Source organism: Pelophylax lessonae, assembly GCF_965119305.1.
Source record: "Pelophylax lessonae genome assembly, chromosome: 13".
Classification (NCBI taxonomy): domain Eukaryota; kingdom Metazoa; phylum Chordata; class Amphibia; order Anura; family Ranidae; genus Pelophylax; species Pelophylax lessonae.
Genome location: NC_138780.1, coordinates 135,115,962 through 135,134,982, shown reverse-complemented (window position 1 = coordinate 135,134,982; position 19,021 = coordinate 135,115,962). Strand labels below are relative to the sequence as shown.

Here is a 19,021-nt window from a genome sequence, read left to right as displayed (position 1 = left end):
GATCTATGGAGTCTGCTTCATTCCAAAGGGTCTAAGCCTGCAAGACCTGGCCAGACCTACCTTTTTGTAAGGTTTCAGTATTGGAAACCGTTTGTGACTTGTGGGCAAGGTTACCGAGCCCAATTCTCACTACAAAGGTCCACAGCCTGTGTTCCTTTTTAAGAAGGTTCCTCCTTTCCCCATCAAGGCCCATTCCACCAGAAATGCCAGTGACTCCTGGACTATACAGGATCAAGCTTCTTTTGTTAAAATTTGTAAGGCTGCTTCTTGATCTTCTTGTCACACATTTACTAAATTTTAGCAGGTAGATGTTCATATCTCTGTGGACACCAATTTTGGCTGAAAGATCTTGCAGACAACTTTGTAATGGGGTTCCCCCTCTTCTGTTTTGGTCGTGTTGGCTTAGTTACTGTGTTATTTACCCCTAATGTTCGGTGCTTTGGGACATCCCAAGTGATCATGAATCTTTTCCTGCTTGCTTGCTACAGAACTGAGGCTTAACTGAGCTGGGAGGGGTTATGCCTAGGTGGGCTTTCCTGCTTTTTTTTTTTTTTTTTTTTCTTTTTGTCCAATGTCCATTTACATGAATGTGGCATCATAACCTAAGTAATCATCAATAATACCTCCTCTGTGCTCTCTGATGTACTCCAGGAAAATGACTTTGCAGGTAAACCCAAATTCAAAATATTTGCTTTATGGTTGCTTCAGTTTTCGGTGTTCCGTTTACATATGGAGTAATCGCCCTTTTAAAGGTGATTTTGTATACTCGCTTTGAGACTCTGGTTGATTTTCCAGGTTCTCTGTTTGGTCATATGGCAGTTTGCCATATCAGATAGAGGGGGCTCAGCCTCATGAGGCGTTGGACTTGGCTATTTGCCCTTTTTAGGTAGTTCTTGGGCTGCAGTCCTTACTTTCTGTTTTATTGGGCCTGTTGGCGGTTGTTGCTATAATGCCCATCCCTTAGATGGACTGCTCTTGGTCATCCCGACAGCATCCAAAAACCATTGTCTCTCAATGGATGAAAAAGAAAATAGGATTTTTTCCACTGAATGACACAGGTCCCACCCCACTGTGTAAACGCTCTTGGCACTGGTTGCTCCACACTGAGGCATGCTAGGTAGAGGATGGATTATCCTCTGCTGGCCAACAGCTTTTTTTTTTTTTTTTGCCAGTTCTCTGGTAAACAGCAGAATCAGAATCACTCGACCGTATCGGAATTCCTGTGTTACATAGGTTGAAAAACAGACACAAGTCCATCTAATTTAACCTATAAAAGGGAAAAAGAAAAAAAATGTATACACAATCCCTATATAAACAATCCTATACCCACAGTTGATCCTGAGGAAGGCAAAAAAAAAATCCGGTCCCTTTTATTTTTTTTTATTTTTTAGCAATCTACTGAGCTGGACAGAACCAGCTCTTGAGGGAGTCCATTCCACATTTGCACAGCTCTTACTGTGAAGAAACCTTTCCGTATTTGGAGATTCAATCTCTTTTCCTCTAGACATAAAGAGTGCCCCCTTGTCCTCTGTGATGACCTTAAAGTGAATAACTCAACAAAGATCACTTTATGGACCCCCTACGTATTTGTACATGTTAATCATATCCCCCCTTATTCTCCTCCTCTAAAGAGAGAATAAATTCAATTCCTCTAATCTTTCCTCATAGCTGAGGTCCTCCATGCCTCTTATCAGTTTGGTTTCACTTCTCTGCACTTTCCCCAGTTCCCCGATATCCTTTTTGTGAACTGGTGCCCAAAACTGAACTGCATATTCCAGAGGTCTTACTAATGATTTATACTGGTGCAAAATGTATATCTTTTTCTCTCTGGAGTCCATATCTCTCAATACCAGAGAGGATTTTGCTCATTTTGGAAACCCTGCAGCTTGGCATTGCATGCTATTATTAAATGTATTATCTACCAAAACACCCAGATCCTCCTCCACCATTGATTCCCCCAGTTGTACTCCCCCCTATTATGTGTGATGCATGCATATTCTTAGCCTCAAGTGCATAACTTTACATTTATCGACATTCAACCTCATTTGCCACATATTTGCCCAATTAAACCGTACATTGAGGTCCTCTTGCAATTTGGAGGCATCCTGTAAGGACGTTATTCCACTGCATAGCTTGGGGTCACCTGCAAAGACTGAAATGGTACTTTTTAATCTTAGACCTTATATTTATAAATACACTGGGATTGTAGTCAGCCAACTAAGGCAGTCTATAATTTCACTAGTCACTCCTTATATCGCCAACAAACACCAAGCCCAATTTTGCAATAGATCAATCTATTAACCCACATGTGAAAGGAAGGGAATCATTTATGCTGCAGTATGTTATGTGAGTATATGAGTTACAGAGGAAGGAGGCACAGTGACCGGGAAAGGGGTTGGAGGGGGGAAGATCACAATGGTGTTCAGTTGGAGAAATGACTTGGCGGGACCAGTGGTAAAATATGTCCTGGGAGGTGCACAAATCTACTCCCCTCCCAAAACGTCCCCCCCAGAACATATCTGACCCCACCTTCTAGTACAAGCCCTCTCCCCTCCCAAAGCACCCCCTATTACATTTCCACCTCACCCCACCTCCTTGCACAAGCCCACTCCCCTCCCAAGGCGCCCCAGCATATATCTGCACAGATTCCCTCCCTTTCCAAAACACCCCCTTCAGGACATATCTAACCATCCCTTCTAGCACAAGTACTCTCTCTTCCTAAAGCACCCCCAGCACATATCCAAAGCCTGGGTTTATTTTAATCATGCCTTTTAAGCCCCTCCCACTTTAAAGTCCAGCCACGTCCGCTTTTTGTCGAGGGGCTCATAGCAGGTCTCTGCCTCCCTCAAAAGTCCCTCATTCTCAAGTTTGAAAGTTGTATGCTCTCGCCACATAAGGCAAGGCATTGTCCTCTTAGATTGTAAGCTCTAACCAGCATGATTCCTACTGTATTAAATTGTATTGTATTTGTACTGTTTACCCTCAAGTTGTAAAGCGCTGCGCAAACTGTAGGCGCTATATAAATCCTATATAATGATAATAATTGTTGTGCACCAGGAGGAACCCAGGACCCATTGCACCAGCGTAGGGTCTGACAATGGGTCCAAGGATTTCATCCCGATACCTAATGGCAGTCAGGGTGCCATTGTCTAGCCTGTGGAGGTCTGTGTGTCCCTCCATGGATATGCCTCCACAGAAAATCACTGGCCCACCACCAAACCGGTCGTGCTGAATGATGTTACAGGCAGCATAATGTTCTCCACGGCTTCTCCAGACCCTTTCATATCTGTCACGTGCTCAGGGTGAACCTGCTCTCATCTGTGAAAAGCACAGGGCGCCAGTGGCAACCTGCCAATTCTGGTGTTCAATGGCAAATTTCAATCGAGCTCCATGGTGCCGAGCAGTGAGCACAGGGCCCACTAGAGGATGTTGGGCTCTCAGGCCACCCCCATGCAGTCTGTTTCTGATTTTTTGGTCTGAGACATTCATACCAAGTGGCCTGCTGGCGGTCATTTTGTAGGTCTCTGGCAGTGCTCATCCTGTTCCTCCTTGCACAAAGGAACAGATGCCAGTCCTGCTTATGGCTTAAGTCCTTCTACGGCCCTGTCTTACTCTCCTAGAGTAATTGCCTGTCTCCTGGAATTTCCTCCATGCTCTTGAGACTGTGCTGAGAGACACCGCAAACCTTCTGGCATATGGCACGTATTGATGTGCCATCCTGAAGGAGTTGCACTGCCTGTGCAACCTCTATAGGGTCCAGGTATCCCCTCATGCTACCAGTAGTGAAACTGACCCTAGCTAAATGCAAAATTTGTGAAAAACATTCAGAAAAGATGAGTAGGGAAAAAAAATTCAGTGGCCTCCACCTGTAAAACCATTCCTGTTTTGGTAGTCGTCTCATTGTTGCCCATCTAGTGCACCTGTTAATTTCATTAACCCCCAAAGCAGCTGAAACTGATTAACAACCCCCTCCACTAGAAATGCAGGATTTATCGTTAAAAAAATCTTGATTGAATCTCGCTTGTTGCTTACAAGTTAAAATCAGTATTTTTTGCTAGAAAATTACTTAGAACCCCCAAACATATTTTATATATATATATATAGATAGAGACACTAGAGAATAAAACGGTGATTGTTGCACTTTTATGTCACGCTGTATTTGCACCGAAGTCTTTCAAACGCAGTTTTATGGAAAAAAATACACTTATTTAAAAAAAAATAAACAGTAAAGTTAGCCCAATTTTTTGTATAATGTAAAAGATGATGTTACGCCGAGAATCGTGATCTTTAGTCCAAGTGAAAAAATTGTGATTCTCATTTTATCCAGAATCGTGCTGCTGTACCGTCCGCTACTTAAATTCTTCATATCCGCGCTATAGCCGAAGTACGGCTACAGCGCGGACTCTAATTTCCGGGAGGCCGTCTTTAAACGGCCTCCCAGAGACAGGCTCCCCGCACGCTCCCGCAAGCGCGCATCTGGGAAAATCTGTGTTGGCCGTGTCCCTTGGACACAGCCAATCACAGATCGTGGTAAATGGCCAATCACAACGGCCATTTACCACGTGATCGGCCCATGCAATGAGAGATGATCTCATATGTAAACATATGAGATCATCTCTCATCGCCAGCACTCCTTCCTCACACAGAGACTGCAGTGTGAGGAAGGAGAGAGCCGATCAGCCGTTCGGGGACAAAGAAAAATGTAATCAGGGCACTGATCACCAGTGCCCTGATTACAACAAAGGTAAATAAAATAAAATGTGCCCACCATCATTTCCCACAGTGCCCTCCATCAGTGCCCATAGTGCTGCCAGTCAGTGCCCATCAGTGCCTGCTCATCTAGGCACTGATGAGCACTGACTGGCAGCACTGTGGGCACTGATGGTGCTGCTCATCAGTGCCACCTGTCAGTGTCCATCAGTGCCACCCGTCAGTGTTCATCAGTGCCACCCATCAGTGTCCAGCAGTGCCGCCTCTCAGTGCCCATCAGTGCCGCCCGTCAATGCCGCCTCTCAGTGTCCAGCAGTGCCACCTCTCAGTGCTCATCAGTGCCGCCTATCAGTGCGGCATATTAGTGCCACCTCATCAGTGCCTATCAGTGCCCATCAGTGCCGCCTCATCAGCGCACATCAGTGAAAGAGTAAAATGTATTTATTTTCAAAATTTACTCGCAGAAAATAAGAAAAACATTTTTTTTTTCAAAATTCTCTGTCTTTTTTTTCTTTTTTTTTTTTGTAAGAAATAAAAAACCCAGAGGTGATTAAATACCACCAAAAGAAAGCTCTATTTGTGTGAAAAAAATGATAAAAATTTCATATGGGTATAGTGTAGCATGACCGCGCAATTGTCATTAAAAGTGTGAGAGCGCTGAAAGCTGAAAATTGGCCTGGATGGGAAGGGGGTGAAAGTGCACGGTAGGCAAGTAGTTAACTGACCTGATCAATATCCCAGGAGTTTAATTGACTTGATGCTGTACTCTGATTAAAAAGTGCTCCTTTAATTTTTTTGAGCAGTGTATATTAGTAAGGGTCCCAGCACTGAACCTTAGGGTACACCACTGATAACCTTAGACCATTCAGAGTATGAATCATTAACCACTGCTCTCTGAATTTGGCCAGTTTTCTATCCATTTACAAACCGATTTTTCCAGACCTGTAAACTTACACATTGACTGTGTGGGGAACTGTGTTAAATGCTTTTGTGTTGCTCAATGGATTTTCAAGAAAAGGATTTTACGGGAAGTACGATAATACCATTACTTTAATAATCATAAGGAGCCAATATGCCAATTTTAAAAGTGCTTTTTCTTTTGTTTTTAGAGTAAGCATGTGTATCCTGAGTCCTGTGCTGGCTAATACACTATATGGCCAGACAATTGTGGACACCTGACTCCATATTCATATGGAGTTTGCCTCTCTAGATGGCAGAAAAAAAACTGACAGGTTTTAACCCTAATTCTATCAACAACAAAAAATGTTATGCCTTTAGTTCTACTTTCACTGTATCGTTCACTGAAAGCACCTAAACTCAATCGTTTAGGGAGGTGTTCACAAACATTTGCTCTTTTAGTACAGGTGTAATGATCAGGTGTCCACAAACTTTTGTTATTTAGCGTATTTAATTTTTTTTTTTTTTTCGCTTATGATATTGTACAACTAATACTTTCTTTCATATATCGTGGTTCAGAGACAACTTTAAAGAATCGCTCAGCCTTCTGCAGTGATGAACTTGATGAGTATCTAGAGAATGAAGCGAAGCTGATGGAAGACAGAGGAACTTCTCAAAATGAGACGATTGTATCAACAGTTAGTTTCCAGTTTCCCACCAAAAGTGCCAGTTATGTGAGAACACTTGACAGTGTGCTGAAGAAGCAAGCTCTTCAAGCATCATCAAATTCTGTAAATATTTCAAAGCCTCCTCCCCAGCCAGTTAAAAAGCGCAAATATACGCGCAGAACCTCAACTCCAAAGTTGAAAATAAAAACTGAGCCCATATCGCCATCTCCAATAGCATGGGAGAAACCAGTCAAGTCCCGTTCCCCACGGAAGCCAAAAAGTCCAAAGAGCTCAAAAAGTCCAAAGAGCTCAAAAAGTCCAAAGAGCTCAAAAAGTCCAAAGAGCTCAAAAAGTTCAAAGAGCTCAAAACGTACTCCGTCACTGTGTGTAATGAGTCTTGTTACATCTCCATCTGAAGAGAAACCACCTTTGTCTGAAGATGATGTGAAAGTCCAGCCTAGTGGTCTATCATCTGGGGAGGATAGTTTGTGGTCAAATTTACCCCATACTCCTTTTCAGACTCCACAATTTACACAAAGGTCCACTGGATTTTCTAAAGTTCAAATGAAACTTATGGAACTTGAAGAGAGTGCTATATTGCAAGGGAAGCCACGCACTTATGTTACGGAGGAGCGTGCTGAGATCGCCCTTTCTGCTCTTCTTACTATCCAGGTAAGATAATCTTTTATTTCACTGATCGACAGGAAAGTCATTTTCTGTGAAATTTAGAGAAGCATGTTTGTTTCTGGAAATTAGGATTATTCATGGTGAAAGTGCCAAGCATTTTAGAGTCCCAAGATTGTTTCACTTCACATTGATCTCCGATAACTTTTTTATACCACTGACAATATTACAGGACATTTGCCATTAATATTTGGTTATTTTTTTCAGTTACTTTGAGCTTTAGAAGTAACTTATCTGGAGGAAACGATTAGGAACTTATGTCAATATGCAGATATTTTGCTGTCTTAAAGTGGATTTGAAGACCGTAATGTGTATTTTAAAAATATGCAAATATTGGTTAAAACACCCAATAAACAGTTTCAGTCCTACCCTACTGGCCTTGTTGACATGTTGCAGAGTTGTTTATTTCCTCTATGCAATTCCTGACACCATATGCTTCTGTGCACTTTCTGGATCGGACACCTACCCACTGCTTACAGGCTTCCTTGTGTATGCATTGTGCTCCAAATTATTTGCCAGGGACACATCTATCTTGAAATTGACTACCTACCTTATCCCAGCACCAGGAACTCCTTTATTTCAAGTTTTCTTTCAAGTTTTCCACTTATTACTAATCTCAGGAATGAGGACAGTAGGGTGCATGCACAGTACATGATCTGCAATACAAATAGGTAAGGCACAGCTCTCTGTGAACTTTAGATAAGTAAAACTAAAGAAACCTAAAACTTGAATAAAAAAAGTTCCACTGTAAAGCAAATTGGGTACCAAGATAAGCTTTTGGGGATTGGTCTTTATTTACTTTATTAGGAAATGTAACCACCTTTCTACTAGCTGTTATAGTAAAACGGGCACTGGGGGAGAATTTATTCTTACTGGATTTTTATAAACCCTCTTCTGACCCTACTTTGCAAAACACAGGTTTCTTTAAATCGTTGCAACTAGGTTATGTGCAGGTCCCTTCTGGTGATTGAACACTGGCAAACTAGGAGGGTAGCTGGGATATCCCCTGTATAACTTCTTCCACTCCCAAGTAGTCTCACTGTCCTTAGGTGATGGACCATTAATCAGAGAATGCTACCTTCTTCTTCTATAGAGGTTCTCTCAATCTATTATCTTCTCTCCTTCTATGCCCTCCCCCTCCCTCTCCCCCTTCCTGGCACATGCCTAATGTAGGGTTATTGTGCCTGCACGCACCCACATAGTGGTAAATTAAGACGCCATGGGCGAATGGTTTGCTGCTGAGCCTGTGTGGTCTGAAGTGCCTTCTGTGCATGTGTTTTCTAGTTCCAATGGAGCTTAGGGACCTTGCACACCTTGCCTCTTTGGACTCCTGACAGTAAACATCCCTGGCTCCATCACTGAGGTTCATTAATAGAGGTTTACTCTTGCAGGACCTGGGTTACAGCAGCCTACATGTGCTTCCACTGAGTCCCCCCCCCCCCCCACCCCTTTCTCTGCCTCGTTTTTCCTTTTTTTACAGAGACATTTTCTGCCACAATGTCAAAAGTTCATGGGCATAATTTCTAGCCCTTTTGAGGCATCACAGCTGTGCCGTTTTGACTCCTCCTCTTGAATTGGTCTTTTGACTTTGCCCTTGAGCCAGGCTTTGTGCCTTAGAACCAACTCTAGCCTTCTAAAGTGTTGGATTCAGATTATACACCTTCTGCAGACATTTCATCTAAGCTAAAGGAGACTGTTTCATTGCCTATTTAAGATGTTTGCTTTTGTTTTAGTGTTGGAGCAGCCTGAGTCTGCTGACTCAAAATATCCAGTATGGGGTCTCTAAAATCCCTATACCAGCTAAAACCTACCTGGTTTGTGCATTGGTTGAGCCGGTCCTATATGGAAACTGGCCTTGTATGGAGATTTTTTTTTTTTTTTCCATCTCCAAAACATTTCACCCAACAGTATCATATTAAGGAAGGTTTCCTTAGGAAATGGATGATCCTTATGCAGGATGCAGTAATTTCTTACCTTAACAAGACCCTCACATCCCCTGTATTGGATAAACCCATGTTCAAAGATATATAAAAATTTAAATGCTCTCAAAGCAGAACTAAACCTACCAATTTAATCGTTTCCTAAAACTATTACATTCAAGGCACTGTCTGCATGTGGTGCATGCTATGGGAGTGAATCTGTCAGCTACTTCCACTTTTAGGCAATCTGATTTCCTGTTTGTGCTTCCTGCAAGTTTCTCCCCTCTCTTTAAAGTTTAGAGTCTGAAGACTAGGGCTCCTTCCTTCTCTGTTAAGGTGTACTCTACCAGATCTGTTAATGTATCATGGGCTTCTCAGCATCTAGCATCTGTTTCTCAGGTTTGCAAGTTGGCCACCTGGGCTTCTGTTCACACATTTGTTTAGTGTTACCGAGTGGATGTTCAAGTCTTCTCTGATGCCAGTTTGGGCATGATGAGGTGCTACAAACTGCTGTCTTGAGTCTTTTAAGCCTTTCTTGACCTGTTGTTGTTACATGGGCCTGTTGGTTTGCTGTGTTGCCCACTCTGCAGTTTGTTCACTTTTCTACATAAACCTAATGATTTTTGCCACTTCCAACCCAATTCTGGCTTTTCTCTCCTGCATGTAAAAATCATCATTCCTTTGCTTGAAACCCCCAAACCTTATATAAATATTTTTAGCAGAGACCATAGGGAATAAAATGGCTGTCATTTCATTGATGGATACAGCTCCTGATATTCATAACCATTGAGTTATACTGCCCTCTACAGTAGTAGGACATTAGGCAGAAAATAATTCTGGCTACACCCATGGGCAGTCCCAGGGGGGTATACGTTCTCTCTCTCTGCTATAGCCACTCTGTTTTTTTTCTGCCTAGTCAGGACTAAGGACCTATTTCCTTGCTGGGCGCTAACTGTCGATGGGGACCGGGGAGTTGCACCACCGGCGACTGGATGATCCATTGTGCAGAAGGGGGGGTTGTACTTGGTGGGTGCTCCTGCCAGGTCCCCTTTTCCTGTCTGGATCTGTCCTTGAGGCCTGGTCTCCCTCTTGGGTCCCTGTAAGCCTTGTGGTGCCGCCATTTTCTTGTAGCCTGTGTGGTTCTATATATGGTGGCCATGTTTGTGTAGTCTGGCGGCCCTTTTCTTGAGGATTGCCATTGGAAATAGCGGCGGCCATGACAGTGGGGCCCTGTGAGTGGCAATTTGGGCAATGAGAGCCCCTCCTCATCCCCTGGGGCGGACTCCTGGATCATTTTATTTCCTGATCGCCACATATGTAGTGCAGATTCACCTAGTGGCTGCAGGCTTTAAGGATCTGGCTGACCGGAAGGCGGAGGCTGTGGCCCTCATTATGTACACTCTGGCTGATTCGGCAATGAGGCCGGTATTCACCATTGCCCTAGTGTCGCAAACTCTGACCGAGTGGGCTAAGCTCCTACACCGTGACCTGGAGGGGGAACAGCTCCCCCCTGCCTTTGCCGAGCTAGAAATCCAACTGGTCCAGGGGCTGCAGTTTATCTGTGATGCCTCTTTGGCAGCGGCTCCCCTAATGCCTTGCCTCTGTTTTTGGCAGTGGTCCTTCAACATGTTTTTTTTTTTTTTTTTTTGGCCCAAGTAGTCTGCGAATCAGACTTCAGAAAAGGCCTTGACTGATCATCCTTTTCAAGAAGATTGCCTGTTTGTAGCTACCCTGGATGACATCATTAAAGGTCTCACAGGGGGGAAGAGTACTTTTCTCTTTTAGGCTACTAAGGGCAAGGAACCTCGTCAAAGACGTGGGCCTTCCTTCTCAAAATAATTTTTTTCGTCCCTCAGAGTCGACTGACAAGGGCTCAAAGCCTTTCAGGGCCTCTTCTGGAGGATCCAAACGAACCCGTTTTAGCAAGCCAAGATCGGGCTTCTCAAGACCCGGGGACAAGGCTCCTTCTGCATGAAGGTGAGCCCTCACCCGTATCAGGGATGGGGGGACGTCTTCGCTGGCAAGACAAGTGGATCCACAAAGTAATTCGGTCCGGCTACAAGATCGAGTTTTGCTCTTGTCCCCGGCAAGGCTTTTTCCTTCCAACTTGCGCCTTTCCCCAGACCGCTTACAGGGCCTGTTTGAGGCGGTACAAGACCTGTTCCTTCAAGGGGCGATTGTCCCAGGTTCCAACCTCAGAATGTTTTCAGAGTTTTAACTCAAACCTGTTCACAGTTTCTAGGAAGGAAGGCAAAGTGCATCCAATCCTGGACCTCAAGGTGCTAAACTGCTTTGTGCGGGTACAGAAGTTCAGAATGGAGTCCATTGGAACAGTGGTGGCATCCCTGCGTCAGGGGGATTTCCTCGCCTCTATTGATGTCAAGGATGCCTACCTTCACATTCCAATATGTGCCAGTCACCAGCGTTTTCTCCTCTTTGTTGTGGGCAAGGAACATTATCAGTTTATAGCGTTACCCTTTGGTCTCGCCTCTGCTTCTCGGGTCTTCACAAAAGTGTTAGCCCCGGTGCTAGCTTTGCTACGCCAACAGAGTATCGCGGTACTGGGCTACTTGGACGATCTCCTTCTGCGAGCGGAGTCCCCCTCTGCTTTGGTGGAGAACCTGGAGATCACAATACGAACTCTGTGGGAGTTCTGAATTTTCTGCTCTGGTTCCGTCATCAAAGCTGGGCTATCTGGGCCTGACTCGGCCTTAGCTAGAGTGCTCCTTCCTCTGGATAAACTCCAGAAATTGCAGGCTGCAATTTGGCTCCTGCTGTCCAGCAAATGGTTATCCCTCTGGACTTGCATGCAGGTGCTGGGCCTGATGGTGTTTACCTTTTTGAGGAGATTCCGTTTGCACAGTTCCGTACGAGGTCCCTGCAAAGGGGAAATTTTGACCAAATGGGACAAGACTCCGCAGGCTCTGGACATCGGATTCGGCTGAGTTGGGGCGCAAAGGAGTCCCTGATAGGGCGCTTCGGCTGGGAAATTCCTTCCTCCCCTTGTATTGGACAGTGGTCACCACGGATGCCAGCCTTGTCTGGCTCGGAAGGCGTCTTCAGCAAGGACTCTGCTCAGGGGATCTGGATGCTAGAAGAGTCCAGACTCCCGATCAATGTCTTGGAACTCCAAGCGATCAGGTGTCTGGATCATTGGACAGATTGTCTTCAGGGATGTCCAGTGCGCATTCAATCGGACAATGCCACGGCCGTGGCTTATGTCAATCACCAAGGGGACAAGAGATGTGCCCTGGCGGGTGTGGTAGTAGCCAGCATTCTAAGGTAGGCAGAATGGTTGGTTCCAGCCCTCTCCGCTGTACACATTCCCGAGGTGGAAAATTGGCATGCGGATTACCTCAGTCGGCAGGCGTTGGACCACAGGGAGTGGCCCCCTTCATCTAAAGGTGTTTCATCAGCTGTGTCTCCGGTGGGGCACTCCCGAGGTGGATCTGTTGGTGTCTTGGCTCAACAGAAAGGTGCAGAGGTTTGTGGCTCAGTCACCGGATCCTCTGACGGATGCCCTGGTGGCCCCGTGGGGTCTGATTTACGCCTTCCCTCTTCTCAAGCTTCTGCCCAGACTTCTACGCTGGATCGAGGCAGAAGGGATTCCAGTCATCTTAGTGGCTCTGGACTGGCCTCGCCAGGCTTGGTACACCGATCTGGTGTGGCTGGTTGCCAACGTTCCTTGGCAGCTTTCTCTCAGGTAGGATCTGCTGTCCCAAGGGCCGATCTTCCATCCTGCTTTACAGTCCCTGACTTTTGACGGCTTGGCTGTTGAACGCCAGGTGCTCAAGGATAGGGGTTTCTTTTGACTCTGTGATTCCTACACTGTTAAAAGCTTGTATATCTACCTCCTAGGAAGATCTACCATCGTACTTGGAAGGTGTGCATTGCGTGGTGTGAGTCTTGGGGTACTTCCTCGCTCCTTCTTGGTGGCTCGGCCATCTTGACCTTCCTTCAACAGGGGGGTTGAACAGAAATTGGCCTTGAGTATCGCCAAGGGCCAGGTGTCAGCTTTGGTGGTCTTCTTCCAACGACCTTTGGCCACACATTCCCTGGTGCGTACCTTTTTCTTCAGGGTTTCCGACATTTGGTTCCTCCAGTGCGGGCTCTGTTGCAGCCTTGGGATCTTAATTTGGTGCTTTCAGCTTTACAGAAACCTTCCTTTGAAAATATTCGGGAGATTCCCCTGCTTACGCTGTTCCAGAATGTGGCTTTTTTAGTGGCTATCACCTCTTGTGTGCAGGGTGCCTAAACTGGTGGCATTATCCTGTTGTTCACCTTATCTGGTGATTCACAGGGATTAGGTGGTTCTTCACCACTGTCCTTCCTAAGTTTGTCTCTGATTTTCATTTGAATGAAGATATTGTGTTCATCTCCCCTGTGTCCCAGGCTTAAACATCCGAAGGATATTGCCTTGCATGCCTTGGATGTGGTCCGGGAAATTAGGGTGTACCTGGCAGCTATGGAGTCTTTCAGGAAGTCAAGACTTTGTGCTCACGGATGGACCTGGAAAAGGCTTGTCCGTTTTCCTCTGCGAATATTTCCAGATGGATCCGACAGACGGTTCAGGCATATTCCATCAGGGGTCAGGTTCCTCCTTTCCCTGTCAAGGCGCACTCTACTTGGGCACTCGGTGCCTCCTGGGCTTTCCGTCATCAGGCATCAGTGACACAGGTTTGCAAGGTGGCCACCTGGTCGTCGGTGTACACTTTTACAAAGTTTTATGAAGTGGATGTGTTTCCATCTGCGGATGCTTCCTTTGGCCGCAATGTTTTTCAGGCTGCTTTTTAAGACGACATCATCCTCTTTTAAGGGTGTGTTGTTGTTTTTCAGGTGGGCTCCAGTTGTTTGGTTAAGCTCCTGTTGCCTGGTTGGCTAATGTTTAGCCTTGGGAATTTTTTTTTTGTTCCCACCCCTCATGTTTAACACTGCTTTGGGACGCCCCAATGGTTATGAATATCAGGAGCTGTGTCCGACAATGAACGAAAGCGAAAATGGATTTTTGACTTACCATAAAATCCATTTCTCTGTTTTTTGATGGACACAGGACCCACCCCTCTGTGGAGTTGTAATTCTTCTGACACTGCTTGTAACAAAACTGAGTGGCTATAGCAGAGAGTGGGAATATACCCCCTGGGACTGCCCGTGGGTGTAGCCAGAATTATTTTCTGCCTAGTGTCCTACTAGTGTAGGGGGCAGTATAACCTAAAGGTTATGAATATCCAGAGCTGTGTCCCAACAGTGAACATCAGAGAAATTGATTTTACGGTAAGTCCAAAATTCCATTTTTTTATGTCACACGGTATTTGTGTATCAATTTTTCAAAAGCGATTTTTTTTTTTTTTTTTGTGGGGGAAAAAAAAAAACACTTTCATGAATTAAAAAAAAAAAGAAAACCTTTTTACCTCCATATTTTTTCTTTTTTTTGTTTAATGTGAAAGATGATGTTACACCAAAAAAATAGATACCTAAAATGTCACACTTTAAAATTGCGCACACTCTTGAAATGGCGCCAAACTTCGGTACTTAACCACTTTAGTCCAGGAAGGTTTTACCCCTTTAATGACCAGGCCATTTTTTGTGATACCGCACTGCGTTACTTTACCTGACAATTGTGCGGTTGTTCAATGCTGTACCCTTTTTCCCCCCCCCCATAAATAGAGCTTTCTTTTAGCGGTATTTTGATCACCTCTGTGGTTTTTATTTTTTTCCGCCATTAACAAAAAAAGAGCGACCATTTTGAAAAAAAAAAAATAAAAATATTATTTGCTTTCTGCTATAAAACACATCCAATTAAAAAAAAAAAAAATCTGATTTCCTCAATTTAGGCCAATATGTATTTTTCTATGTGTTTTTGGTAAAAAAAACAATTCCCAATAAACGTATATTGATTGGTTTGCACAAAGGTTATCGCGTCTACAAACTATGGGATATTTTTATGGCGTTTTTATATATTTATTTTTTACTAGTAATGGAGGCGAACAGCGATTGTTAGCGGGACTGTGACATTGCGGCAATTCGGACACCTAACTGACAGTTTTGACACTTTTTTTTTTTTCTTTCTTTTTTTTTTTTTTTTTTGGGAACCAGTGACATTATAACAGTGATCAGTTCTAAAAATATTCGCTATTACTGTACTAATGACACTGGAAGGGATTAACATCAGGGGCGATTAAAGGGTGCCTAGCTGGTGCTTACTAACTGGGGGGGGGGGGGTGTTGCTCTGGCTGGGTGAAGACAGAGATCAGTGTTCGATCTCTTTCTTTCTCCCCTGTCAGAATGGCGATCTGCCTTGTTTACATAGGCAGATTGCTGTTCTGCCTGTCTCTGGAACAATTGCGGGTGGCGAACCCCCTGATAGGCATTCCTTGTGTTTTAATCAGCGCGCGATCGTGCCCCTAGTGGCGCGCACCCCCCAGTGTCTATTGCACGAAATTACATACAGGTACAAAGTTTTGTGCAGTACAGCCGACCTACTGCAGTGCAAGTGGTGTAGGTGGTCGACCAGTGGTTAATCTCCATAGGTGATGCTTTCAACATTTGTACAGGCTACCGGTTTAGAGTTACAGAGGGGGTCTTGTGCTAGAATTATTTCTCTCTCTCGAACCTTTGCGGTGATACCTCACATATGTGGTTTGGATGCCTCTCGCTCTAATGTTCGTGGCGATACCTCACATTTGTGGTTTGGATGCCGTTTACATTACATATGTGGGTGCGACCTATGTATGCGTTGGCTTCTACGCATTAGCAAGAGAGGATGGGGCTGTAGACTTTTTTTTTTTTTTTTTTTCATTGTTTTATTATTTTTATTTTTACACTTTCCCTTTCATTTATTTTTTGATCATCCTTTGTAATAGGAATAGGTCATGACAGGTCCTCTTTACAGAAAGATCTGGGGTCTATAATAGGGCTGCACGATATTGAAAAAAAATCACATTGCGATATTTTTTTCCCCACGATATATATTGCGATATTTTTTTGCAGCGGATCCTCTTCGTTGCGCATTTTTAGTAGTGATGAATGTATGCTGTGACTGAGTGGTGAGTGCCATGAGCAGTGGCACAGCAAACCAATCACGTGTGACTGTGCAACCTTCTGACCATACAGGGTTAAGGTGATGTAGGGCAGTACTGCAGCCTTCTGATTGTACCATACAGGGTTAATGTTACTGTAGGGAACTGGGTGGGAAGAATCACAGCAGGTTAAGAGGACCCTCCTCTTCCCCCCCCCCCCCCCCATCATGTGTGCTACTTGCCCTTCCCGGTTTACTGTGTGCCCCCTCCACTGTATCTATAACAATGCACAGACCTCAAATCATCAGCGCGGCTCTGGCAGTGAAATCTCCCTCCCTCCTCCTGTCTGTTTACATCCAAACATGTGCAGGGGGAGTGGATGCTCAGTGAGATGTGGGAAGAGAGGTGTCTGCTGTTACAGGAGGATGATCTCTGCGAGTGAGACGGGCTGCAGATGTCCTGTGTGCCCCCTCCCCCTTCCCAAAGGCAGCGCTGTGAGTGATAGGACTCACTTCTCTGCCTTCCACACTATCGCATGTCTGGCGATGTGACTATCGTTCAGGTTCACTGCACGATGTCGATGTGCACATCGTATATCGTTCAGCCCTAGTCTATAAGTCCCCAAATGTCTCCTCTATGCTGGAAAGCCTGAAATAAAAAAAAAAAAAAAAAAAAAAAAACGATCTCAGGCTTTTCAGCAAGAAAAATGGCAGAGTTTACATCTGTCAGCACTGAAAGTGGCACCATGATGTCTCTTCCGGCCTCTGAGGATCATAGAGATGGCCGGGGACTATCTTGTGCATGACCAGCTCTATGGTAAACCACTGCCAACAGTGGATCCCATTCTCCGGCTCCTCAAATGCCTTGGTAGGGGGCGTGTCCATTCCGCTACCTAATTTAAAGCATTCAAGAGGCTAAACCACTATGATGGCTTTTATATGTAAGGGAATCGCTGGCTGAAAAAAAAGATATCTGGATGATGCCTGTTGCTGCACCTAAGGAGAAGTGGTTAAAGAAACCTATGTCCTGTACTGTACAATCAACAAAATATATTTTCAAAGTCTCATTCTTCCGGTGACACTGAAAACCTTTGCTATGAGCAGGGCAACATAAAATGGAGGACAAAGGAAGTATCCTCTTGTGAATGGGGCTGAGCTCAGATGTTGTCTGGATTCAGAACTGGCTGCTTCCATCTTCCTTTCTGAATATCCACCACTGGGCATGTTTAGAATATACCTAGTTTTCTTTCAACTATACTTGTTTCCAGAGGCCATCAGTGATTTCACAAAAGCAACATACTTCCTATCATGTTTCTTTTTAATTTTTTGGGCACGATCAGAAAATCAGACAAAAGATGCCACTTTTGAAGCAATCATACGATAATATGATCATTCGTACACAGCTTTCAAGAGCCAATCACGATAGTTCATCTAAAATTATCCAAAGGGACAAACCCAAAAAATTTTCTCATAATATACCAGATCATAAGATTTTTGTTAAATCAGTAAAGTATTCGTCCAAAAAACTCTGAGAAGAAAGAATACATTACAGGACAATACAACACCTTGCATCTCTTCGGCAGTTGTATTCTGTCAAACGAGACTTTTCATAAGTTTAGTAACCCCTTCATTTTCAATAGGAGACTAGCATGCAAAAAATAAAAAAATGGAGGATCAAATGTCCGATATCTTCATTGTGTGTATGAGACTTTACACCATTTCGAACTCCATAATAACTAATATCTACTAAAATTAAGAGAGAGGCAGAGCATACTAGTCTCAAAAATCTATATATATATATATATATATATATATATATATATATATATATATATATCATTACATTTGTGGCTTTTCTCTGACTGTATAAGAATATTTTATCACCTTGCATTACAGTCTTGATTTCAGTCAATCATGTGTTAGTATTAGGCACTTTGGCACAGGGCATGGTACTCCAAAACCAAATGTTAGAAGCATGCAAAACTTCTTTTGAATGCCATTTGTCTAATGCCAGCATACTGATGAGAATTTTCATATAAATGTTTGTTCGTAAATGTACTAGTGTATGGCCAGCTTTAAACTTTCTTGTCCCTGTCCCCACACCTCTGAGATGTTCACTGTATGACCTTCTAGGAGCAGTACAGTCACTACAGAATCCTCCTGATTCTCAATCCCCCATTCATTCCTATGGAGAGGTCATCCACTGTTGGGATGTGTAATAGATATGTGCTCTCCATAGGAATGAATGGAGATTAGAGTTATCTTTCTATTGCTGCCTTCATGCCTTTTTATAAGGTAGGATGCTTGTTTGTGCATTATACATGTTGAGTAGTTGTGGGGCTGTGTATATTTTCTTGGGCAACCTCGAAGGTCTGTTATGGCCTATAACAAATAAAGTAAAGGGATTTTTGTACTTTCTATAAAGTCATGCTCTTGTAGAAGTTTTGTTATTGGATTGTTTGAAATGGGCATTTCAATGACCTCATTCTTTTAGCAGGCATTCCTTTTTGTTACACTTCTACTGCACTGACAGTCTAGGTAGCTGGTGACTGACAGTATAAACAGAAAATTTCCCAGCACACTTACCAGCTAGTCTGTGACCAAACTGAATTGGCCCCATTAAACAGTTTGCGGTAAAACTGAGTTTTTAGTTGCACATACAGTGGGTACGGAAAGTATTCAGACCCCCTTAAATTTTTCACTCTTTGTTATATTGCAGCCATTTGCTAAAATCATTTAAGTTCATTCTTCTTCCTCATGAATGTACACATAGCACCCCATACTGACAGAAAAACACAGAATTGTTGACATTGTTGCAGATTTATTAAAAAAGAAAAACTGAAACATCACATGGTCCTAAGTATTCAGACCCTTTGCTCAGTATTTAGTAGAAGCCCCCTTTTGATCTAATACAGCCAGGAGTCAGGTCCTAAGTATTCAGACCCTTTGCTGTGACACTCATATATTTAACTCAGGTGCTTTCCATTTCTTCTGATCATCCTTGAGATGGTTCTACACCTTCATTTGAGTCCAGCTGTGTTTGATTATACTGATTGGACTTGATTAGGAAAGCCACACACCTGTCTATATAAGACCTTCCAGATCACAATGCATGTCAGAGCAAATGA

The 19,021-nt window shown here is 43.8% G+C and overlaps 1 protein-coding gene across 1 annotated transcript in view; it reads left to right on the top strand.

The window, feature by feature from the left end:
• MGA (MAX dimerization protein MGA) overlaps positions 1 to 19,021 on the top strand; it is a 186,908-nt gene that overhangs the window by 34,690 nt on the left and 133,197 nt on the right. Inside the window, exon 7 of the mRNA XM_082274963.1 lies at positions 6,187 to 6,947. Within this exon, the coding sequence (XP_082131089.1) occupies positions 6,187 to 6,947 (761 nt within the window). The remainder of the gene's footprint in view (positions 1 to 6,186; positions 6,948 to 19,021) is intronic.